This window comes from Ovis canadensis, chromosome 19 (genome assembly GCF_042477335.2).
Source record: "Ovis canadensis isolate MfBH-ARS-UI-01 breed Bighorn chromosome 19, ARS-UI_OviCan_v2, whole genome shotgun sequence".
Classification (NCBI taxonomy): domain Eukaryota; kingdom Metazoa; phylum Chordata; class Mammalia; order Artiodactyla; family Bovidae; genus Ovis; species Ovis canadensis.
In genome coordinates, this window is record NC_091263.1 from 48,635,893 (window position 1) to 48,662,601 (window position 26,709).

Genomic DNA, 26,709 nt, shown 5'->3' on the forward strand with positions numbered 1-26,709 from the left:
AGGTTGTGCAGAATAATAAGATAAGTGGAAATACCTGAAAAATCAAATATATACTTTCACACGAAGGTGAAACAACTCCTGTTTCCTTCCATCGGATATTATTGTTAGTTGTGTACTTAGTTTTTTTGCAATCTATGGTATTTCCTAAGGGAGTAACTAGTTCCATGGGATCTAAAGTAAATGTCAAGTGAAAATTGGTTTGGGGAAAACTGTGAAATATATCTAAATATGCATAATTTTAAATGATTGGACTTCTCAGAACCTTTAGTAAGATAATGTGTGTTGAGAATTTGTAAGTAATGAAGTAAAATGGTGTATTTGGCAGATATTTGACCATGAACTTCTGTCCTCCAGTTTCTAGTTCACTAATTTATCTTCTGAAAATATTTACTTTCAATGGATCTCTTCTTGCCTGTTTTTTTCCACTGATCAATAAAAAATTTCAAGATCTTTAGATAAATTTTTTAATTGCTACATTATTCTGTGACATGTCTGATGTATAATTTTTTTAAGGCACAGTTTTGTGCTTTGTTCTATATGAGTTTTTTCTCTCAGATATTAGTTATTTTCTCTGTTTCTCTTTCCTGATGTTGGTGAGCTTCCACTGTTTATTGCTGACTTTGTTCTTACAGCACCCTGCTGTCAGTGGCTGTGGGGAGTGGACGAGCATGTATCCCCATGGAACGTGCCAGCAACCAGTCTCTTCCCAAGGTGTCAGGGGGCATCCGGGCCACTGTGTCAGGCCTTGGGCCCAGGTGCCCCAAAACACCACTTTTTGTCTCACATATCTTGTACTACCTGACATCAGTTAAGTTACCCTAATAGTTGCCTTATGAAAAGGCAAAATGATAGGATACTGAATGAGGAACTCCCCAGGTCAGTTGGTGCCCAACACGCTATGGAGATCAGTGGAGAAATAACTCCAGAAAGAATGAAGGGATGGAGCCAAAGCAAATAAAAATACCCAGCTCTGGATGTGACTGGTGATAGAAGTGAGGTCCGATGCTGTAAAGAGCAGTACTGCATAGGAACCTGGACTGTCAGGTCCATGAATCAAGGAAAATTGGAAGTGGTCAAACAAGAGATGGCAGGAGTGAACTTCGACATTCTAGGAATCAGCGAATGAAAGTGGACTGGAATGGGTGAATTTAACTCAGATGACCATTATATCTACTACTGCGGGCAGGAATCCCTCAGAAGAAATGGAGTAGCCATCATGGTCAACAAAAGAGTCCGAAATGCAGTACTTGGATGCACTCTCAAAAACGACAGAATGATCTCTGTTCATTTCCAAGGCAAACCATTCAATATCACAGTAATCCAAGTCTATGCCCCAACCAGTAACGCTGAAGAAGTTGAACGGTTCTATGAAGACCTACAAGACCTTTTAGAATGAACACCCAAAAAATATGTCCTTAGGAAGTCAAGAAACACCTGGAGTAACAGGCAAATTTGGCCTTGGAATGCAGAATGAAGCAGGGCAAAGACTAACAGAGTTTTGCCAAGAGAACGCAGTGGTCATAGCAAACACCCTGTTCCCACAGCACGAGAGAAGACTCTGCATATGAACATCACCAGATGGTGAACACTGAAATCAGATTGATTATATTCTTTGCAGCCAAAGATGGAGAAGCTCTATGCAGTCAACAAAAACAATACCAGGAGCTGACTGGCTCAGATCATGAACTCCTTATTACCAAATTCAGACTTAAAATGAATAAAGTAGGGAAAACCACTAGACCATTCAGGTATGACCTAAATCAAATTGCTTATGATTATACAGTGGAAATGAGAAATAGATTTAAGGGCCCAGATCTGATAGACAGAGTGCGTGATGAACTATGGATGGAGGTTTGTGACATTGTACAGGAGACAGTGATCGAGACCATCCCCGTGGAAAAAGAAATGCAAAAAAGCAAAATGGCTGCCTGGGGAGGCCTTACAAATAGCTGTGAAAAGAAGAGAGGTAAAAAGCAAAGGAGAAAAGGAAAGATATAAGCATCTGAATGCAGAGTTCCAAAGAATAGCAAGAAGAGATAAGAAAGCCTTCCTCAACTATCAGTGCAAAGAAGTAGAGGAAAAGAACAGAATGGGAAAGACTAGAGATCTCTTCAAGAAAATTAGAGATACCAAGGGAACATTTCATGGAAAGATGGGCTTGATAAAGGACAGAAATGGTATGGACCTAACAGAAGCAGAAGATATTAAGAAGAGGTGGCAAGAATACACAGGAACTGTACAAAAAATATCTTCATGACCAAGATAATCACGATGGTTTGATCACTCATCTAGAGCCAGACATCCTGATATGTGAAGTCAAGTGGGCCTTAGAAAGCATCACTATGAACAAAGCTAGTGGAGGTGATGGAATTTCAGTGGAGCTATTTCAAATCCTGAAAGATGATGCTGTGAAAGTGCTGTACTCAATATGCCAGCAAATTTGGAAAACTCAGCAGTGACCACAGGACTTGAAAAGGTCAGTTTTCATTCCAATGCCAAAGAATGCTCAAACTTCCACACAATTGCACTCATCTCACATGCTAGTAAAGTAATGCTCAAAATTCTCCAAGCCAGGCTTCAGCAATACGTGAACCGTGAACTTCCAGATGTTCAAGCTGGTTTTAGAAAAGGCAGAGGAACCAGAGATCAAATTGCCAACATCTGCTGGATCATGGAAAAAGCAAGAGAGTTCCAGAAAAACATCTATTTCTGCTTTATTGACTATGCCAAAGCCTTTGACTGTGTGGATCACAATAAACTGTGGAAAATTCTGAAAGAGATGGGAATACCAGACCACCTGACCTGCCTCTTGAGAAATCTGTATGCAGGTCAGGAAGCAACAGTTAGAATTGGACATGGAACAACAGACTGGTTCCAAATAGGAAAAGGAGTACATCAAGGCTGTATATTGTCACCCTGCTTATTTAACTTCTATGCAGAGTACATCATGAGACCACTGGACTGGAAGAAACACAAGCTGGAATCAAGATTGCCAGGAGAAATATCAATAACCTCAGATATGCAGATGACACCACCCTTATGGGAGAAAGTGAATAGGAACTAAAAAATCTCTTGATGAAAGTGGAGAGTGAAAAAGTTGGCTTAAAGCTCAACATTCAGAAAATGAAGATCATGGCATCCGGTCCCATCACTTCATGGGAAATAGATGGGGAAACAGTGGAAACAGTGTCAGATTTTAATTTTGGGGGCTCCAAAATCACTGCAGATGATGACTGCAGCCATGAAATTAAAAGACAGTTACTCCTTCGGAGAAAAGTTATGATCAACCTAGATAGTATATTCAAAAGCAGAGACATGACTTTGCCGACTAAGGTCCATCTAGTCAAGGCTATGGTTTTTCCAGTGGTCATATATTGATGTGCGAGTTGGACTGTGAAGAAGGCTGAGCACGGAAGAACTGATGCTTTTGAACTGTGATGTTGGAGAAGACTCTTGAGAGTCCCTTGGACTGCAAGGAGATCCAACCAGTCCATTCTGAAGGAGATCAGCCCTGGGATTTCTTTGGAAGGAATGATTCTAAAGCTGAAACACCAGTACTTTGGCCACCTCATCTGAAGAGTTGACTCATTGGAAAAGACTGATGCTGGGAGGGACTGGGGGAAGGAGGAAAAGGGGACAACAGAGGATGAGATGGCTGGATGGCATCACGGATTCTATGGACGTTAGTCTGAGTGAACTCCGGGAGATGGTGATGGACAGGGAGGCCTGGTGTGCTGCGATTCATGGGGTCGCAAAGAATGGGACACAACTGAGCAAGTGAGTTGAACTGAACTGAATGGTTGCCTTGGCCCCTCCTGTGCTCCCTGTGTACTATCCTTCAAGGTCAAAGTATAATCCATTACTTCCACTTCTGGTACAATTCGTTTCCTAGTTGTTTTAGATGTGGGATTCTTTCAGTCTAGTTCCTATTTGCCTGACATTCTTCAGGGATTTTTCTCAACTTCTGGTCTATGAAGTGTACTGCCTTCACTATTATTTTCTCCAGTGCTGCTTTGACTGTTTTCTTTAGACATTTTGGCCCAATCTTGTGTTCTTCATTTCTGCGTCCCTACTCTGTTTAGCTTTTGTTCTAGCCTTGTAGAGTAGGTAATGCTTACTAGTCTGATTGCTTTTGTGAGAGGACTTTGTCTCAAGGTGGCAGGTCACTTCTCCAGCCATCATTTTGGCAGTATTTCCTTTGGATGTTTCCTCTGCCTTGGGAAGGTTGGGTGCCTCAAATGTGCCAAGATCTGTGGAAATCACAGATATCCAGATCTGAGGGGAATGTCCTCCACTAGAGACAAAGGAGGAGGTCCTCCAGAAAAGAGCTTGACAACCAGCAAGGGAAAGGAGTTATTATTATCCTTTTTTGATATTTATTTATTGGGATGTACTGGGATTTAGTTGTAGTATATAGGATCTACTCTCGAGACCAAGGATTGAACCTGGGCCTCCTGCATTGGGAACTCGAAGTCTTAGCCACTGGACCACTAGGGAAGTCCCAAGGGCGAATTATTTAGGGTATTTATCCTGGGATAGCCATTGGATGCTGGCTGAATCTGGCCACATGGAAAGTAATGGAGCACCATCTTCTCATTTCTTGCCTTTCTGTGTTGTTTCTTGATCCCAGATCAGATTGAAAAGGGATGTCATAGACATTGTTCATTTTTTTCTTTTTTCTACAGCCTTGTAAGTTTGTAATGGTTGATAATTTTATGTAACTTAAGAAGGTATAAAGTAATCTACCAATGAACAGTAGGGCAAAGATGGACCACCAGATCTTCAGCTTCACCCTTTTAAGCCCAGTTCTCACTGTCAGCTCCTGAACCCTTCATCACAGCATTACCAACCAGTACATCATATTTTGTAGTTCTATTTCTCATCTTCTCTGTTAACTTTTAGTTTGGACCAGATGTTTACTTGTAGTAATATTGTATAACATTTCACTCTAGGTTCTTGAAAGAAAAATAATTTGGATTAAACTTTCTTGAGATTTCTTAGGTTCTTTTGAATCCCTCAATTTTAAGAGGATATAGAATGATTAGAATATTATTTTCTTTGCTGCTCACATATTGTGTCATGTTGTCTGTTTTGCAAGTCCTTTTGTCTGTGTGTGCTTTTCAGGTTTTTCTGTCATCATCTCATACTTTTCAAATGAATGACAGTATTTCTTTCAAAAGTTTCCTGGAACAAAGTGAATGTCATGTATCCTATGTTGTGGGATAAATTGTCTTTTTAGGAATTATTTTGAAGTTTCATTTTCATGTTATCTAATTTTCTGAAAGCTTGCCTTGAAGATTCACTTCTGTGGGTTATTTATACAGATATATGTAAAATTTAGCAATCTCTGCCTTTCCAACTCTGACTAAAGGAACTCAGATTATTGCAAGAGAAGAGATGACTAATATGAATCAAAAGGTCTGGTGTCTATTTTTCTAAGGAGGACATTTATATGGGATATTGGGCAATCAGATTTAACACTTGAGACTGTAGTTTCTCCTATAAGTGGGAATTCTGCCAGTGGAAACGAAGAAAGGGACACTGCATGTGTTGATAACTTTCTTAATAGACAATTCTAAGATCTCACTCCCCAGAGTAGTAGTATTTCATTCATCAACAAGAATGAAGTCTCCTTCTAAACACAAATAATGCACTTGGAACCTTGCAGACACCAATTATCATTCTGTACAGCAAACCTTTAAAATGTCAGATGATCTCAGGAATTTCCGAAGCAAAGGTTGATCATTTACTACACTCCGAGTCATTTCTTCAGTTTGCCAGGGTGACAGGTGAACCTGTGAGATTGAGTTAGCTAGGTCACTCAAAGTTGCTGCTATAAAGAAGCCATGAAAAGTTTATTTCTATCACGTAAATCCCATTAAACTCAAATGTATGCTAAACTGTTAAGTGCTGTTAGATAGTTAGAAGGAGCACAGGTGTGTTGATTGAAATAAAGTTGGCCCCTTGCAAGCTTTCAACTGAATTTATTGGAAGGGACTTAAGGGAATAATTTAAGGAGAGCTGACAAATTGGGCAATGAAGGGAATGGAGTGGGGAAGGTGGCAGGGCTCTATTGGGGAGCTGAATCTGAGTTGATACATGTGACTCATGGTAATGGCCATGCTGAATACATGTAACAAAACACCTTCACAGACCTCCTGTGTTTATATCCTCCCAGCAATCCTGGAAGATTTGGTGTTCTGCTTCACTAATATCTCTGCTTTACTTACTCAGGGTCACAAGCTCATTTGAAGTGGAGTTCTTGTAAACAGTCTTCTCACACCTTTGGGCAAGGTTGCTGAAGAAAAGTATCTTAGCATTTTCTCTTTTCTTAGTATTACATGTAATCTCCTCTGGTGGCATGTGTAAATGTATAAAATGATTGGCTAGGATTAGCTGAGCAATTAATGGCCCCAGAATACAAGGCTGAGCACTGGCTGTTGTGTTATTCCACTGTTCTGAATTTGTTTTCCAGTGAGCACTTTGCATGAAGACTATTCTTGGAACCCCAAAGCCACAGAGACTACCACAGAGACTCACTTGCATGAGTGAAGTATCTCTCTCTCTCTCACACACACACAAACACACACACTTTTTATGAGGTGAAACAGAGACCTGATTTTCAGGAAATTACTTCTAGAGTTACTCACTCATGCTAGAAATGAGCAGAAAGACAAGTTTTATGAATGTGAACCTGACATAAAAGCAAGCCACCTGGCACAGCCCTGAGACAGTTCATGGATGAAAAGCTATATCCTCCCCTGCTTCCCTGAGCTCACCTGTTCTGCACAGCTGTAGTGCTGGTGTGCTGGAAGGGCCTGAGCACGCGGGTGGATGCTTCATGCTGGCTTGATAAGGCTGTGACAGCTTGGCAGCAGGGGTAGAAGTCCTCCAGAGCTCAGTTACTCATGTACAGTGTGAGCTATTGGCACAGCATGATCCCAGATTTCTTTTAGATCTGATTTTTTACTTCTGATGAAGATTATTTCTGGCTTGTTCTTTTGTATTTTATTGATTAATAAATCCATCTTAACTCATGGAATTAGGCATGGTTATTAAATTTATTGTGTTAAGTACATAACTATATTTAAAAAATGGGTAATGATGAGATTACTATCAAGTCATATGTGTGTCCAATATGAAGAAGCTTCAAATGCTGCTTTCTTTTTGTGTTAAAAATGGGTAATGATGAGATTGGGAGAAGGCAGTGGCACCCCACTCCAGTACTCTTGCCTGGAAAATCCCATGGATGGAGGAGCCTGGTAGGCTGCAGTCCATGGAGTTGCGAAGAGTCGGACACAACTGAACGACTTCACTTTCACTTTTCACTTTCATACTTTGGAGAAGGAAATGACAACCCACTCCAGTGTTCTTGCCTGGAAAATCCCAGGGATGGGGGAGCCTGGTGGACTGCCGTCTATGGGGTCGCACAGAGTCGGACACGACTGAAGCGACTTAGCAGCAGCAGCAACAATGATGAGATTACTATCAAGTCATATGTGTGTCCAATATGAAGAAGTTTCAAATGCTGCTTTCTTTTTATATTTGCTCAGATAATGTTTAAATGGGCTTCCCAGGTGGCACTGTGGTAAAGAATCTGCCTGCCAAGGCAGGAGACTCAGGTTTGATCCCTGGGTCAGGAAGATCCCCTGGAGAAGGAAGTGGCAACCCACTCCAGTATTCTTGCCAGGAAAATTTCTGTGTACAGAGGAACTTGGCAGGCTACAGTTCATGGTGTCGCAAAGAGTTGGACATGATTAAGCACATATGCACACAATGTTTAAATAAAGGTCATAAAGTGTACTTGATTCTGTTGAGGTCTCTTGGTGCCCCTTCCCCAAACTCATGTCTCTCTCTGACTGTCTAACTTAGTCACTGTTCTAAACTTGGTATGCCACAACTGTTCTAAACTTGGTATGCCATTTTTTAAACTATTTTGATATGTTAACTCACCTTGTTGCAGAAGGAAAAACTTTTCCTCTACCCATCTTCGGTTCATTGTCTGGGTTCCTTCAAATTAGGCTGAGAAAAAAAAGAGAAAAACAAAGTTTATTAACAGGTGCAGTGTGCACACACATGGTAGCACTCAGTGATGAGTAACTTAAAGAGATGATCAGAATTCAGGCTTTTATAGCCTCTTAACAGAACAATCAATTTGTAGGGGAGTGATAGGATGAAGGAAAAGGACTTCTAGGGGGAGCAAATTGTGGAAGGTTAAATAGATGGGGGATACTGATGGGAGGTAAGGATTAGTTAGTATGTTCCTTGAGTTGATCCCTCTGGTGCTGTTTCTGTGGTGAGTCTAGATTTATCTTCCCTAATTAAGAATCATTCTACCCTTGGGAAAGGAGTTTGGGGGAGAATGGATACAAGTATATGGAAGACTGAATCCCTTTGCTGTCGCCCTGAAACTATCACAGCGTTGTTAGTTGGCTATACTTCATATAAAATAAAATTGAAAGAAGGATCATCCCTTCCATCCTTGTTGTGCATGTGTGTGTCAGGGACAGGAAGACAGAGAGGTAGTTGGGAGCAGAGAGTTTTTCTTGTGTCTGTTTCTTTTTGTTTACTTTTAGCTTAGAATAATCCTTATGCCTGAATGGCATATTTTGGGGGTAGCATGCTCTGAACCCCTTCATCTCCATAAGATTGTTTAATATTATTGTTTTTCCTGTTTAAGTATGCATACTCTTATGTGTCCCCTTCTTGTCTGTCACTTGCTTTCTTTTCCCTCTCTCTATTTTGCTTTGAAAATTTGTTTGTGTTGATCTATTTCAAGATCTGGCTTATTCATTCGAAACATTTTAAGAAATTCCATTGGATATGCTACATTTTATTAATCTTTAGGTTTTATTTCTTCTTCTTCTTCTTCTTCTTTTTTTTTTAAACTATTTCTGCTTGCTCTCTCTTTAATCAAGGGAGGGTTTCTGTTTTCTCCTTGGAGAGAAGCTGCATATGGGCCACTGTAGCAGGAGAGTGCTATAGGAGGGCTGTTTGCCTGTTGCCCACTGGGATCTATATTAAATAATAGAAGAAGGTTATAAGATCAAAGACCCAGCAGCTCTGATGTTGTGAAATGATGTGCAGAAGTGTCAATAATTAAGTGTAATGCAAAGGCCAGTTTGGGCAAAAAAGTCAAAGTTAAGATTGTTTCTAAAGAAATGCTTTTTTATGAGTAGCAGGTACATAAACCTCACCTGGCTTAATGAATGAACCTTGTAAAGAGTGTGTTTTTTGGGTGCATGTGTGTGTCTAATACTAGATTTCTTTTTACTTTATTCCCCACATCTAATCCATGAGGAAGCTTTGCTTAATTACCAAATTCTGCCTCCATTTCTGTTTCCATCTCCACCACCTTCTCTGTGGTCTAGTTGAGGATTCTACAAACTATGGCCTGCTAGCCACATTGTTTTTGTAAATAAAGGTTTATTGGAACACAGTCCTGCCCATTTATTTATGTATTATCTAAGCCTGCTTGTGCTACAAAAGCAGAGGTAAATAGTTGCAACTGAGACTATCTAGCCTCAAAGCCTATAGTATTTACTATTTGGCTATTTACAGAAAAAGTTGCAGGCTCTATTCTCGTTTAATATTGCTCTCTTATAATTGGTTTCGTTCTGTTAAACAGAAGACACAGTGATTTTTCTGAAATGTGAATTTGATCTCCTCATCCTCCCTGTGAGTGAAAATAATCTCAACTCCACTCTGTAGCTTAAAAGCACCTGCATGGCCTGGTTCCTGCTCACCTTTCCACCCTTATCCCTTTCAGGATTCCCCCTTGTTCTGGTCATACTGAGCCTTTCCTGCATCAGAACAGTCTGCTTGAATTCTCATGGTTACTTCACATGTCTCCCTGCTTTCTGACTGTAGGTTTTTGCATGGATGACATTTCCTCAGAGGTGACTGCTCAATCTGCAACTGGCCTCCATCATTTATTGTGCGTATTTTATTTCCTTCATAAGCTTCTTTGTAATTATACTCTTCATTTATGTGCTCATGTTTTTCTTCCTTGCTTCCTCTCTTAGGATGCAAACTCTGTGATGGCAAAAAACATGCCTGTACTGTTGATCTTGGTTGCCAAGCGTAGTTACTGCCACATTTTAAAGTCCACTGGAAAATTGTTGAGTGAATGAACAAGGTATAGCTTCTGCCTAATTCTTTGGTAGGAGTTAAAATGCAAGCATATGTTTATGCTACCTATTTTGTTTTCTTTATATAAATAAATCTTGCCCACTTGTGTTCACAGTGTAAACTTAAGGTGATTTTCCTTCAAAACATAATCAAACTGGCATACTCTTCACCAGGGAACAGGCAGGCATTTTGAAATACTGTTTCTCAGGATATTTAGAGCCTTTTATACATTTGTTTCTGCTGTTATGTTAATATGCTAATATTTTTGGAGGTTGTATTTTTTCTCTCCCTTTCTTTCTTGCTGCTGGCGGAGCAGCAGTGTGGAGTTACAGAGTGAAGCCCCCTTTGGGCATCTGTCCTTACTACAAAGAGTTTTACATTTCTTTGCTCCTTAAAAAAAGTGCTGCTTTTCCGCTGAACCTAGGATAAAAAGAATGAAGCAGTATCTTTGAGCATCTTAATTCTTTTGACTTAGTGAAATCCATTCAGGAACCTCTCTCTTATTCAGAGCTTCTCATTTTTCCCTTGAACCTCCTTTCCAGTTCAGCTCAGTACTGTTCTATAATGAAATCCACAAAACAGAATCTCCCGCTTCTCCTTTTGTCCCAGTTTATTTCACTGCCCAGGACCCACTTTTGTGGGCTAGGAGGCCATTCAGGATTCTGCCTTACTAAAGAGCACAGACCCTCGAGTCTGACACACACAATCCTGGACTAGAATGTGGCTTTGCCTGTAACCACTTAGCTTTCCTGAGCCTTCACTTGCTTATGTGTAAAATGGGCTTTTGCTAGTTTGTTTCCTTGTAGAGTGGTTGTGAAAATTAATTGACATAGTACTTTTCTAGTATCTAATACAGTTTCTGCAGCTTCATGGCACTTAACAATGGCCCGCTAGTATTTGGTGTAGTCTTAAAATATAATACTTTGTCAAGGTACTCACAGAAGAATTAAATCTAAAATAGCAACCGGCTGTGATCCAGTGTCTGGAGAGTCTGAAAGGGCAGCTTTCAATTCTTCCCTGATAGGACAGACTATTTTATTTTTGTAACAGTTGCTGCCCCCTTTACTGTGGACCTTAGAGAAGATGTACTATCAGAGACGTATTGCAAGTGAGGCGTGAATAGCCTCAGGCTCCTAGTCTGATCCTCATCTAATAGTTTATTGTAAAGAAGAGTTCAAGTATTACTTCTCTTGATCACTTTATGGGCAGGCCACTCAGGATGGCTGTTCTCTTGCTTTCTGTCCATCCCCTGTCCGACCAGTGCCTGCTTCACCTACACCCTACTCACTAGACTGACCTTTCTATGAACTTGCCCCATGTCCCAGCTATTGATTGTTCTTATCAAAGGGGTAGTAAGGAGCATGCCCCTCTCTGGTTTCCGTGGTAACTAGAGAGCCCACCTGATGTCCATTCCCCTCTAACTGGTAATCTCCTCCTCCCCCCAGAAGCAATCCATGTCCTGCCCACTGTCCCCATACACAATGGGGTGTTGTTGCTCCAGGACCCTGCTTCAGACACATATGTTCCCCATCTTTATTGTTTATATGGTCACCTACTATTTTTATTCTAATGATTCCTCAATGTCTCCTTGTCACCCTTTTCTCCTGATTTGTTTTTCTACGTTAAATAATAGTAGCTAACCTCTTTTTGGTGCTTATGATACACTGGGCATTGTTCTAATTGATTTGTAGTTAGTTCCTTAGTTCAGTTCAGTTCAGTTCAGTTGCTCAGTCATGTCCGACTCTCTGCGACCCCATGAATCGCAGCACACCAGGCCTCCCTGTCCATCACCATCTCTCGGAGTTCACTCAGACTCACGTCCATCGAGTCGGTGATGCCATCCAGCCATTTCATCCCCTTCTCCTCCTGACCCCAATCCCTCCCAACATCAGTGTCTTTTCTAATGAGTCAACTCTTCACGTGAGGTGGCCAAAGTACTAAAGTTCCCTACAGCAACCTATAAGGATGGGCCTGTTCGTTTTCTCCCTTGTAAATGAGGAACCTCATTTCAGCTGCCATTTGTCTCATCCATAGAGGGTAGCTTTCCTCTGTACCTCTGTTAGAGTTTAGGGACTCAGGCACAGGGGACTCGTTAATTGCTTAATTAACTTCCTTACAATGTGCAAAATGGGAATAATGTGAATGGCACGTGGCCAGTTCTGGACAGAAAGGATGCTATATTTTCAAAGGTTACCCACACGAAGGCCCCACACTTTAGCTTGAACACACAGTAAATATAACAGAGTCTTGGTACTCACTTTCCTGCTCTTTCTTCTGACATTATTCTTTCCTTTCCATAGGCTTAGGCTTCAAATCATGATGCTGCTCTTCTTTATCTGTTTCTTTAGCATGTTTTCTTTGTGAAGCAGGAGTTGACCTGCTGGCATTATCACATAAAGGGCTAAATAGAAAAGTGCTATTATTATTATTGTTATGATTATATTATGTTATAAACAGGTTCCACTTAATCTCTTTTCCAGGGCATCAGTGAAGTTGCTACTTCATCAGAGTCTGTTTTAAGCAAGCAGACCTTTTTCTTTATGGTACTCTTACTGAGACACATCAAGTTATAACTGTCTTTTCATTGCACCAGTACGTTTATTTGAAGTCTAGTATTTCCTAGGTAACGTGACTAAGGTAGATTTATGGGTCCTAATTTGCATGCAGAATAACATTGGCGAAAACGAAAATATAGCAAACGATACCAACTCTTGGCCTGCCATAGCCCACCGAGCATCTGCCTTCCTTGCCTGTAATGAGAGGGAAATGTATTTTCTTTCGAGTTTATAGTTAATTCCTTGTTTGTATTCCACTCTTGTCAATGCTTTTGAGAGCTCAAAATGAGGTTTAAGAGCCTCTTCCTGCCTAATAGCAGGCGTATGTGTTAGAGGTGGTAGCTCTGTGTCACAGAGAAAGCAAGCCTTTGCTTTCCTACCCCAGTTTCACACCTCACTTGAAGAAACCCTGCTACATTTAAGTAAGCAAGCAAACCCTTCATTGTCTAGGCAAGTGAGGTTATACATTTGGGTTAAAGCCTAGGTTTAATGACTTCCTCTCAGTGTTTTTGAGTAAATTGATTTTCATTCCACAAATAATGAATTTTTTGTCTGTTTTAAATTTAAATTAGGTTAAGTCTTTCTTTGATCACCATGTTCCTGGTCTGCCCCCCTCAGATTCACTGGCATTTCAAGTTTGGTGAACTTTTTCTGGCCCTTTTCTTACATACCTACTTATTCATATGTTTATCCTTGAAAGATACAGAATATTTCTTTGTGTGTGGACACGTGTGTTTGAAATATATATGTTATTCTACTTTGCCACTTTCTTCTAGTAACGTGTGTTGGAGAACAGTCAGTGTTAGGCCTCCATACTTATGAGGCTAGACTAGTCAATGAGAAAGTTATTCTCGAGATCTAGATGGTCAACACATCAAAGGTTTATTTCTTGTTCATCCAAATGTGTGACTCTTAGGCAGGGGTCCTCCCCATAGTAACTCAATGATCCATGCTGTTTCAAACCCTCGGACTCCGCTGTCTCCACATGTGGCTACCAAGTCCTTGTAGCCATCAGAAAAGGGCCCTGAGGGGTTGCACATGGTTGCTGCAGAGTTTTGGCACAGTAGGTACAAGAGAACTGAGAATGGAGGGAGCACATGGATACCAGTGGTAGTGTGTTGCCACAGGAGCTTTCAGTGCTTCGTATAGCTTGAATATATTGTGGTTTAATCAACTAGTCTCCTATTTGATGAGCATTTAGATCACTTTCAACTAAACTCTTTATCATGTACACCACTAGACAGAAGAGCCTTGTATGTATCTCAGGTACACATGTGAGTATTCTGCTCGTTTAAGCGCTCAAGAAGTAGACGTCCCAGTTCAGAGAATGTGGGTGTTTTGGTTACTGCCATCGGTGCTGTCAACATTGTTTTTGGAGTTGGTCACTCTGGTGTTTGATCACCAATGACATTATCAGACCTTCATTGTTTTGCCCCATCAAATGGCATCTTTGTTACTTTTGGCAAAACGGCTTCTCCTTTTTGTTGTAGGTTGTATTTTCCTGGTTAGTAGTGAGTTTTCTGCTCTTTCTCGGTCTCTGTTGTGCTGCCTTCCTGAGTGAAGCAGGACCATGGACGGTCAGGCTGAAGAAAAACAGGGCGTATGGAGAGCCCATGGGCAGATGTGGCTCGTGTATTCTCTCTTTGGGGATGGGGGCGCCCAGCTCAGTGACATTTCTTTCTATACCCCCTTTATTGTTGTTTTTTCCTCCCATGGTGTTATTTCAGTAGTCTCTACACTTCTAATTTTAAAACCATGGGGAAAGATGCTTTCTTGGTCGTGTCATTTTTTTTTTTTCTTCTGTGTAGCTGTCTAATTTTGTGCTTTGAGTTTTCTCATGAATTTTTGCCTGCTTAGTCATTGGCTTTTTATCTCTTGGTTCTCTTTGTCCTTTCCCTCATTTTTCATTCTTTTTCTTCTGCCTCTACTCCCTTATTCCCATAGGCCCTTAAATCTTTATGTGGTGCTTTTCTTTTAAGTTGTATTTTCCTCTTCCCCTCCAAGCTTAGAAATGCTTGCTTTGTCAAAGAAATGCAGAAGGGAAGGGAGCAACAGAAATCCTGAAGGAAACCAAACCTAGGTGCCCACCCACTTCAGCTGTTTTGAGAATATGATGCTGTCCCTGATGTGGTCACTTTGCCAAAATCTGTATGAAAGAAGGAAAGAACACTGAAATTAGTCTCTTTCACAGTAGGGTCTCTGGGCACATTACTTCCTATCTTTAGGTCTCAAGTTTTTGAATACAAAATGAGGAGGCTGGACCTCAGTAAGGCTTCTCTAGTGGCTCAACAGTGAGGAATCCACTTGCCAATGCAGGAGACACAGGTTCGAACCCTCAGTTGGAAAGATCCACTGGAGAAAGAAATGGCAACCCAGTCTAGCATTCATGCCTTTTAAATTCCATGGACAAAGGAGGCTATTGGGCTGCAGTCCATGGGGTTTCAGAGTTGGACACGACTCAGTGCGCACACAGACACAGTTGCAAAGAGCACAGGAAGTGATTTGAAGGCAAACAGGCAAATTTGAAGGCAGGCAGGCAGAAACAACTAAAAGGCACGGGGTCACATGATCTTTAAACTCTCTTCCATTACATTCCAGAGTTCATAGATTCCTTTGGAGATTCTTAACTTCTTCAGTGAAGATAATAGTATAGGGTTTTAATAGGTCATTCCTCTTAGGAGACAAAACAAACTATTTACACCATTTTAGAGTCTTAGGTCAGCATCCACTCATACCTTCTCTTCCCTTACTGCCAAAACCTGGAGCAGCTACATTTTTCCTTACATGCACTGTGCCAGCATTTCATGAGGAGCTTATTTCTGGTAGATTGTTGGCCTTTTGAAGACAGGAATATGATCCTGCTTATATCAATCTCAGTCTTTATTACCAAGAGGCTTCTGGGAATGTGGGGCCAGAATATAGTCACAGGGCATCAACAGTATTATATAGTCAGTCAGTACCATTGATCAGAGAAGCTTTGCTGTGTTATAGACATCTGTGATATTGGGGCAGTGGTCAACCCTGCAGCCTGGGTTTCCTAACTGGTAAGATAGAGTTGACTCATTGGAAAAGACTCTGATGCTAGGAGGGATTGGGGCAGGAGGAGAAGGGGACGACCGAGGATGAGATGGCTGTATGGCATCATGGACTCGATGGATGTGAGTCTGAGTGAACTCCGGGAGATGGTGATGGACAGGGAGGCCTGGCGTGCTGCAATTCATGGGGTCACAAAGAGTCGGACACGACTGAGCGACTGAACTGAACTGAACTGAAGTTGGTTTTTATTAGGACAGGTTCGGTGCTATAGATGGGCTAAGTTCTTCAGCAACAGCAAATAGCTAAATGTCAATGGCTAAAAGTCCACAAAGGTTTATTTTTCACTGCACATTCATTGTGATCCACCTGGGGATGGTCAGTCCTTTCTCTAACCCCTAGCTCATAGATCAGCTGCCATCTTGAATACTGACAATCTCCAGGTCATGAGAGAGAGCCTGGATGGGTAGCAGATTGACAGTCAGACGCTGGACCTGATGTGTCATGTACCATATGTACTCATGCATTATTACCTGGAACTAGTTGCATGGCCTCACCTAACTTCAGCTAAGGCAAGGAAGTGCCTGGTAGGAGGACAGTTTGGAATATTTGTTACTTAGCATTAATGGTAAGTACAGAGATAGATAATAATACTTGACTTTTCATGATTTTTTGGCTGTTAGATAATATGAATACTTATAATGCCTAAACCATAGAACATGCTCAGTCAATAATAGGTGGAACCATTATTATTATTATTGTTATTATTTAGCAGTTGATTACATTTCCAGCGTTCTTTACAACATCCTTCTACTTAGAAAGTGTTTCTCTTCTTTTTTCTTCTCATGAAAATGCTAAAGTAGACTCAACTTGTTTGTCTCTAGACATATCACAGATTCTTAACTAATGAAGTTGAGTTAATGAAGTTTTAGAGCAAGACAGGGGCCCTAGTTTAGAGCTGACTGATACAGGTCATTATTCTGTAAGATGATCACTTTGTGAAGTGATGGCTTGAATATCAGCAGTGGCTTCAGAACTATGTTCACTGTGTTGGTTTTCAATTTAAGAGCCATAGACTCTAAACAGCTTTTCATTTTGAGTCAGTGCAGAAACCGTCAATATGTATTATATGTCTATGAAGCTGGTCTCCGGATCAATTGCAATTAGTTTGCAGCAGATTGCATTAACATATCTAAAATTAATACAGCGAATGTTCTGATGAAAAGAAATTGACCACAACCACGCTATGGCTGTTTTTAGTCTCTCTCAAACGTTTTTTTCCAACAATATTTCTTTTCTTCTTTTGTTAATGGCTTTAAATTGGTATGTCAACTTAGACTTAATGTATTGATCCTTCCCTAATTTGCCTTTTAAAAGTGGTCCCAGAATATGGCACATTACTAATGTTCAATCATTTCTTTCTTTAGGGGACTTTTACTAAATGCCTTAAGCTTGAATTTTTTTTTTTTTGTCATGTTACATGAGGTGCTGTTAAGACTGCTAAGTCAACAAGTACATTAATTTTTGAATTGTGTTTTTCAAATTACTAATGTTTCATCAAGATTTTAAAATTCAGAAGATTAACAAATTATATATAATTAACAAATTATATACAGTAAATGTGAGCATTATGTCTAGTAGTTTATTTTTATCTTAGCATTTTCTGTTTCTAAAGAAGTAGTGCAGGCAACTTCAGTTTTAATAACATCATTACCAGTATTTATAAGGATGGAACAAAGAGACAGCTTGAAGCTTGATCATGTTGAAATGTGAATTTTTTACAAGTGTGTATAAATTATGTTATGCTTATTTTAGATCTGAAGGAGTTTTACTTTTTTTAGAGCAAGTCAGTTTCTGGAAATGAAAATTATCTGTATCGGGGACAAAAGGCAAAATTTATTCATTTGGCTATCTTACTGGTATTTTTTAAAATTTCTTCTGTATGCCAAGTACCATCACATTCTTCATACAGATGCAAATAAGTTGAAGACACACTCTGCCCTTGAGTAGAACCCAGTCTTGCTATAAGGTTCTGGAGCCTTTTTGGAATGCCTCCTATCCAAAAGAGCTTCATGAGTGCATTGTAGCTCAGAGATGCTAAAAGAACATGCTGTTTTAAGGACATATTAGAGGTCTTGAAAGCTACTGGCTCCACGTGGTAAAGCCCTGTGGATCTCAGTTTATGGTCTGTGTGTTGTTGCTCAGTCACTCACCGAGGCCCTTGCCTGGAGTTTCTAGGAAGTGTTTCAGGTGATCTTCCACCACCAGTCTAGTGATCCAGTTGTGTGACTGATCTTTTGGTTGGCTTGTGTATTAATGGCATTGTTATCTTGCCTCCTGTGAACAGTGGTTCCTTTGTATCATAGCCATGGATACATGGATATGGATACATGGATATTTCATTTCATGGATAGAAATGAAACTAAGTGTGTTTATTTTTTCTTTTCTTTTAAAAACAAGGCTTATGAATTTAATGGGCTTCCCTGATAGCTCAGTTGGTAAAGAATCCGCCTGCAATGCAGGAGACCCCGGTTCAATTCCTGGATCGGGAAGATCCACTGGAGAAGGGATAGGCTACCCATGCCAGTGTTCTTAGGTTTCCCTTGTGGCTCAGCTGGTAAAGAATCTGCCTGCAGTGTGGGAGACCTGGGTTCTTTCTCTGATTTGGGAAGATCCCTTGGAGAAGGGAAAGGCTACCCACTCCAGTATTCTGGCCTGGAGAATCCCAAGGACTGTATAGCCCATGGGGTTGCAAAGAGTCAGACACTACTGAGTGACTTCAACTTTCACTTCACTTTCGTGAATTTAATAATGTTATTGATCTTATTGGATAGAATGAGAAGAGTTTTTTCATGTAATTCTATCCTTTGATCCTTTTCTTTCAGTACAAATGAAAGCTTACTGATCAACGTGTAACGGAAGACAACTTTCATATGATTCTTAAGCAGTTACTTTAATATACAAATTGCAGTTTTTAGGAATTAGTAACTTAATTAATGGTGACTATTTCAGATTACTGTACTCAACTTTGGTGAGTTGGAGATAATCTCATTAAACACGTAAAGGAATCCATTAAAAACCACAATAAAATGGATTAGTCTGTGGCCCATTGACCTCAAGGAGTTAAAACAAATTTTCTGAGTTACCTTAATTTTTAATGATCTATATAGTTATTTAAATAATGCTATGAACTTTATTTGTTTGGAGTGGAGACAGGGAAAAGCATATGCTGTACCACAGAGTCCTTAACAGTTTTAAAGGTAATTTTAAAATAAAGTCCTTATAGACACCCAGGCAGCTGCAGAACTAGTGCAGCAGTCCCATGTCCTCTTCACCCAGTGTCCCCTCGTGTTGACTCTCACATAGTTTAACTCTAATATCAAAATTAGGAAATTGGCCTTGACTGAGCTACGACTGAAGCCCCCTATTAACTAAATTTAGACCTTTTTCATTTGGGTGTATGTGCAGTTGTCCTTAACAGTTTTGATTAGAAAAACAATTAAGCATGGAGAATTCATTATATATATATATATATATATATATATTTCTTTGCCTCTAAGATTTCTGTTGCTAACTGATGTTTGAGGGTACCTATAAGACTGGCCCTACCAGTTAACTGTTACTTTTCTTTCTGTTTTAAGTCTTCTTATCTCTCTTCCCCAATTTCTCTAGGTGGTTCAATTAACACCCAGAAGATGGCTGAACCTGCAGGAATACCAGAGTAAGAAATTAATGTCTGACAACGGAGTGAAAGTTCAAAGATTCTTTGTTGCCGACACTGCCAGTGAAGCTCTGGAGGCTGCTAAGAGACTAAGTAAGCTAATTCATAATGGGTGAAATATGCTTGGCCAAATTAGTGAATTCACAGGTAGTGGTTTCCCACTAGTTAAATTTCTCAGTTGCAGGTTATAGTAACAGTGACAGGTACAGTGGAGAACTTTGAGTTGTAAGGGCAAAATGCCCAGTTAAGAAAGCTTTATTCTTTTACATGAGACAGAAGCATATGTGGTTCCACTCTATAGTAATTTTTCCATGTTTCTCAGCCACCATTTCACCTAGTTCTCTTATCTGTGGTTTAGTGGCTGTGAGAAAATTGGTTGAAGGGTATAAAGTGTCAAAGAGAAGCCTATTGCAGGGTGAGTCAGGAAGGACAGTTGGCATCCTTCATTTAAGCCTCTGAGAACATGGGGAAAGTTCCCTCTGAGTGAATGGAGGAGAGAAAGGGAAGAATCTGCATTTCGAAATCATGCTGACTTTGGTTCAGTGTTTTGCCCTTTGATTTATCAGCTCTATAACTTTGCGTAAATACTTTTTCTTTTCTGTGCCTCTTTTTGTTAGTCTGTAAATCAAGGCTAATATGTTTACCTCCCAAAGCTATTTAGAGCCTTTAAGAGCCTTCAAGGGAGACTGCATAGAGCTTCCCTGGTGTCTGAGTGCTGAAGAATCCACCTGCCAGTGCAGGAGGCACAGGAGAAGTGGGTTTGGTACCTGGATTGGGAAGGTACCCTGGAGTAGGAAATGGCAATTCATTCCAGTATTCTTGCCTGGGACATCCCATAGACAGAGGAGCCTGGCAGGATACAGTCTGTGGGGTAGCACAAAAGTTGGACACGACTTACCAGCTAAACAACAACAATAAGGGAGACTGCACACTAGTACATGGTAGAAAATCTAGTTCGTTTCCCTAGTTATGGATTGAGAAATGAGGACTCAGACTTTGATGTTTTTCAGTGAACATTCCTTTAGTGCCATGTAGACTCTCTTGTTGTTGGTCTGGATAAGCACCATCCATTAGAAATGTGAGCCACACAAATATTGTTAAATTTTCTAAGTCACCTTAGTAAAGGTAAAAATAAATAGGTGAAACAAATTTTAATAATATATTTTGTTTACTCCAGTATATCCAAAATACTATCATTTCAAAATTTAATTAATATAAAACAGTTTTCAAGTGGTTATTTTATATTCTTTTCTAGTGCTCAGTTCAGTTCAGTTCAGTCACTCAGTCATGTCCGACTCTTTGTAACCCCATGAAGCACAGCACCCCAGGCCTCCTGGTCCATCACCAACTCCCAGAGTCCACCCAAACCCATGTCGACCAAGTTGGTGATGCCATCGAACCATCTCATCCTCTGTCATCCCCTTCTCCTCCTACCCTCAATCTTTCCCAGCATCAGGGTCTTTTCAAATGAGTCAACTCTTCACATCAGGTGGCCAAAATATTAGTTTTAGCTTCAACATCTATCCTTCCAGTGAATACCAAGGACTGATCTTTAGGATGGACTGGTTGGATCTCCTTGCAGTCCAAAGGACCCTCAAGAGTCCTCTCCAACACTACAGTTCAAAAGCATCAATTCTTTGGCACTCAGCCTTCTTCACAGTCTAGCTGTCACATCCATCCAGACATGACCACTGGAAAAACCATAGCCTTGACTAGACGGACCTTTGTTGACAAAGTAATGTCTCTGCTTTTTAATATGCTGTCTAGGTTGGTCATAACTTTCCTTCCAAGGTGCAAGCATCTTTTAATTTCATGGCTGCAGTCACCATCTGCAGTGATTTTGGAGCCCCCCAAGATAAAGTCAGCCACTATTTCCACTGTTTCCCCATCTGTTTGCCATGAAGTGATGGGACCAGATGCCATGATCTTAGTTTTATGAATGTTGAGCTTTAAGCCTTTTTTCACTGTCTCTTTGACTTTCATCAAGAGGCTCTTTAGTTCTTCTTCACTTTCTGCCATAAGGGTGGTGTCATCTGCATATCTGAGGTTATTGATATTTCTCCCAGCAGTCTTGATTCCAGCTTGTGTTTCTTCCAGTCCAGCGTTTCTCATGATGTACTCTGCATATAAGTTAAATAAGCAGGGTGACAATATAGAGCCTTGACATACTCCTTTTCCTATCTGGAATCAATCTGTTGTTCCATGTCCAGTTCTAACTGTTGCTTCCTGACCTGCATATAGGTTTCTCAAGAGGCAGGTCAGGTGGTCTGGTATTCCCATCTCTTTCAGAATTTTCCACAGTTTATTGTGATCCACACAGTCAAAGGCTTTGGCATAGTCAATGAAGTAGAAATAGATACTGCTAATGCTCACAAATCTGATTTATATATTACATCTCCAGGACATCTCATTTCACATTCCACATTTCAGGTGCTTGAAAGACACATGTTGTGGCTACCCTGTTGTATAGTACAAATCTGGACAATAGAAAGATGTGTCTGTGCATTCTTTGGTTGCAACCTTGGAGAACGTTGTTTCCCATTAACGAATAAAGAATAGAGCATCTGCTCACTGGCATTGTCCAGGCAGCTGTAGCAGAGTTTGAGAGTACAAAACAGGCAGGCCCTGTATTTCAATTTTTCAATTTTCTTTGCTCTTTTAAGAGTAAGAAGTGAGGTACTTCAGCTAGTACTTGTTGTTTTACCTCCCTTTCAGAGTTCCCCCAGATGCTTAAATGCAGCTCCTTTATTATGTTAATTGGAATATATATGTATTCTTTCTTTCAACAAATATTTATTGTCACCCACATGTTGTAGGCACAGTGGATGCAGCTGTGGAGGATGAGCGAGCCCCTTTTCTCCTTTGAAGTTGCATTCTAGAAAGAAATGGATTTGTACTTTTCAGATGCTAAATGTAGAAACTGAGAACAGTTTATATTTGAAGAAACGAAAATTGGTTTTATTTTCAAGAACTATCAAAATTGGTTTTTATGGTGGAAAAACATTAGGCCTACACCTGGATGAGAGTGCCTCAGTGAACTGTGGTAATAAACTTGGTAAAGTTAGTATTGCAACATCTTTACATGAAAGGGTCATTTTTGTTTTATACTCCTGTGGTTTGGGGATTGGATAATGAGAGCAAGAAATGTAAAGTTCAGGTTAGTCTTTGCTCTTCATTTCCTCCATTATTTCCTCAAATGTGCTGACTCACTTGTAGTCCAGGTTGAAGAATCTTAAGGGAATTCGAGAAGCCAGCTGATTACTTCCCACCCCTTTAAGTGGAGCACAGCTAAGAGGACTTATCTTTCAGATTTTCATAGAGATGTGGAGTTAACTAATTGGCTTCTTAGCCAAGGATTTGTTTTATAAGCATTTATTTAGCCACCACTTTGTGGTTGGGGCTTGTATACTGTGTCAGACAGGATTTTTGTTCTGGAGGAATTAACAAGGTGATTTCCAATGCTAAGGGAGGGAAAGAAATGAACAGTGAAGCAAGCTTAAATAAAAGAAAACTAAAATTCAGAAATGAATATCACTTTTTAAAGAAGGCATTGTGGTACTTAAAGAGTGGTTCTTAAAGAAAATGAAAGTGAATTGAGAATGATATGGCTGTATGTGTGCCTTGGCCAGTGCATACCCATGATAATTCTTAGATGAGGTAGCCACAGGAAGGCCTTCCTGTGATCTGCTTAGAGCTAGAAGGGAATTTAGAAAACTAACAGATCACCTCATCTGCTGCACGAAAGAGTAATCCTCCTCTTACTCAGTGAGTAGTTTTGGTGGAAGGAAGAGCTCTGATTTTTGTTGTTTAATAGATACTTTTGATCAGAACAGTAATTTATAGTATTGGAGGAGGAGGTGGTACCAAGTCTAGTTGATAAAATGAAGGAAGTTAATAGTGAATATGAAAGGAAGTATGCATATCACTGAGATAGTTTGGAGAGAGCAAAACAAGAAGAATCTGGCAAAATTCCATAGTATTTATATTCTATCAGTGTAAATTGATAAGCATCAACAGCACAATTGAGAGATTCACCAAATAAATTTGAAGTTAAAGCTGGACCACACATATATGTTCCCAATTGTCCTGAAAATGGGACCTCTGCCTTATAATTATAGTATTTTAATGGGGAAAAATTATATAGAAGAATAATGTGTGTAACATGCAATAAACACTCTATAAGGTATTACTGTTGCCATCACAGGTGACAGCAGAGGCATGTAATTCTGAACGGTTCACTGCCGTCATGAGGTAAAGTCACAGACAAATCAGAGGCCTATGACAATGAGTATTTTGTTGATTGTATGTTCAGAGAGTTCATATTATAGTTTGCAAAGTTTGTAAGTGACTGAAATGTATTAGCTTACCTTTCTGCTTTATTGATATTTGGATATGTTTTGAAATAAAATGACATTTTGTAATATATTAATATTTTGAAGACAAATATTGATATTAGCCATGTCTGTGATTCCATTGTAATCTCTGTGTGGATCAGCTCACAGATCTCTTTGTGTTTAAACTCACACTGCTGGTTTTCTGTTTGCCTGGCCCACATGGAGCTTGTCATCTCTTGGTTGCTCTGAACCCAATCTCCCACTTAGCTCTTCCTACTTACCCAGCTGAGATACCTGTGTCATCTTAAATGCTTCTCATGTCTGTCATATTCATGTCTTTGCCAAAGCCTGCTATTTTTAGCACAGTATTGTTATTTTGCTAAAGCAACTAAACAGGTAAGAAAAGGTTAAAAACAGCTAATGATTGACAAAGATGGGATTTTTACCCAGGCAGATTAGATTTAATCTCCTCAAACATTTTTGCTCTTTGCTAACTTGATGATGTTGTTCTCAGGAGATTTTAATAGATGGATCAGCATTTTTAAGATAGGAAATGCATACTAATAAAATTAGAAGATTGAATTAAAACTAGATGTGGCAGGTTCTAAGACAATTTATAGAAACTCTGTAATCTTCAAATATTTTCTTAATGATTCATTTCGTTGTATCTATTTGGGAAATAGAACTTTTTGCTGTGTAGTGATGGAAATCTTGTTAATTTGAACATTTGTTTCAAATGGGTAATACAAACCTTTTGTTTCTGAAACAGTTAATAATGATAAGAGATTGAGTGAGACCCTCATTTTCTTGCACGGAAAATGGACTTGTGTCTGATTAAGAGAGTAAATTTGGTTTAGGGATGTAAGTTTTTAATATATGGATAATATTCAATTCTGCGGCATTTTTTATGAGGTACCTTTTGTAATCACGCTTTCAGGAAGGAATTGTTTCCCTTGCGTGTAATTTTCTCAGGAGACTTACTCATTATACAGATTTCTTCTGTATGGATTGCATTAAATGTATACAATCAGCAAATAATTACAGAATACCTACAGTGTGCATGACTAATTTCTGTGTTGTCTTTCAGGTCACTTTAGAAATGAAGACATACATATCTCACATAACTCTAAACTCTTAAAGGCCTGTCTTAAAGGAGATGTTTATAAAAGAATAGATGAAACTTACTTCAGACCACCATTTGTTAGTTTTTGGAATCTCCACAGTTGTTGCTTTTTTTTTTTTTAATACTTCTATTTATTTGTTTGTTTTGCCTTTGGCTATGCTGGGTCTTTGTTGCTGCGCAGGCTTTTTCTCTAGTTGTGGCAAGTGGGGGCTTCTCTCTAGTTGCAGTGCGTGGGCTTCTCTGGTTGCAGAGCACAGGCTGTAGGGCACATGGGCTTCAGTAGCTGCAGCTCACAGGCTTCAGAGCATGGGCTTGGGCTTAGTTGCTCCACAGCATGTGGGATCTTCTCAGATCAGGGATAGAACCCACATCTCCTACGTTGGCAGGTGACTTCTTTACCACTGAGCCACCAAAGAAGCTCTTCCCCCCACAGTTTATTAATTATTCATTTCATGTTGATATGAGACTCTTGATATTTGATTAAGCAGGAAGACTGTATTTTGCAAACTCACAGTTTTATTTTTTGCCAGGAAAGAAATTAAAATATGAATGGAAAATTAATCTTTTCTGAGCTAATGACATGTATCCTAAAATGGAGATAAGGAGCTCTTATTGAACTCTGCTAGCTTTGAATTGCTTTCAGCTCCAATGTATTTCCATTTGTCAATATGATAACTTATTCTTTTCCTTTTGTATAATCACATCCTAAAGCCTGGTGAATTACTTGTACCATTAAGGTATTGTATTTTATATAAAAAGGGAACTGCTGTCCATTGACTACAGATTGGCATGTACTGTTTATCCTGTAGGCAGTTAAATACATCGTAAGCCTCTTTGTTGCTTTGTCATATCTGATTATGTGGTGAGGATCTCACACAAAGATCTTAAACAACCTTTGTGTTGAGATGGTGGTCATTATGCTGTTATAACGACAGGTGAGGATAACACTGGATGCTCTGTAGTAAATCTTTTTACCACTGTATCAGCTGTCCACTATTTTGAATCTGCAGTCAGGAATGCAGTTGCAAGGGTGATGGCAAATACAGGCCATTAGAGGTTAAAGCAGTGTCTGTTTTCTGGGAATCATGGTGGTGAGTCATCCAGACAGAGGTGTTTATGGTAGGTTCTGAGGCATAGTGAATGTTCAATAAATATTATTGTTGCTCACAAAATTTTCATTTGCCCATGTTTACTTAGAAATGCTCCCTAAAGGAGCATCTGAATTGATAATAAAAACTGTCCCTGACTGTGTTTATTAAGACTGTGTTTATCCCATTCAAAAAAGTAGAGCCTTTAGTAATATTTCCTACTATATATATTTTGTAAAGAGATTCCCCCACTTTTATAAGCTGTTCTTTTCTATTTTTCCAAAGATTGTACATATAAACGGTCATCTCCTTAGAATTCCTCTTTGCTAGAATATCTTTTCCTGGTTATCTTGTGCTGCTCAGTGAATAAAAGCAGCAGGAAACCCATTGAGTGAAGGGCAAGATCAGGACAGGTTGTGGGCAGTCAGGGTTTATGGGAGTGAACATGAAGCTTCCTGTCACCTTCCTTAGAGAAACAAATGAGAACAGAGCTTTGAAAGTCAGTGCCTCAACTTGATTTTTGTCTATGTAATAAGGTAAGGATTAATTCTTCTCACATTTTAACCAATAAAAATAATATTGGTGGGATTTAACCTTTGGCCTCTTGCCATGTTCCTGGTATCATGGTGAGCATTTTGCAAGTGCAATATCATGTCCTCAATTAAACCACAGGGAAGGCTTTCCTTTAGGAACTGGTTCCAGATATTACTGGATCCTGTGTGTC

At 39.7% G+C, this 26,709-nt stretch overlaps 1 protein-coding gene across 1 annotated transcript in view; it reads left to right on the forward strand.

The window, feature by feature from the left end:
• SUCLG2 (succinate-CoA ligase GDP-forming subunit beta) overlaps nt 1-26,709 on the forward strand; it is a 287,354-nt gene that overhangs the window by 51,905 nt on the left and 208,740 nt on the right. Inside the window, exon 2 of the mRNA XM_069561842.1 lies at nt 19,392-19,533. Within this exon, the coding sequence (XP_069417943.1) occupies nt 19,392-19,533 (142 nt within the window). The remainder of the gene's footprint in view (nt 1-19,391; nt 19,534-26,709) is intronic.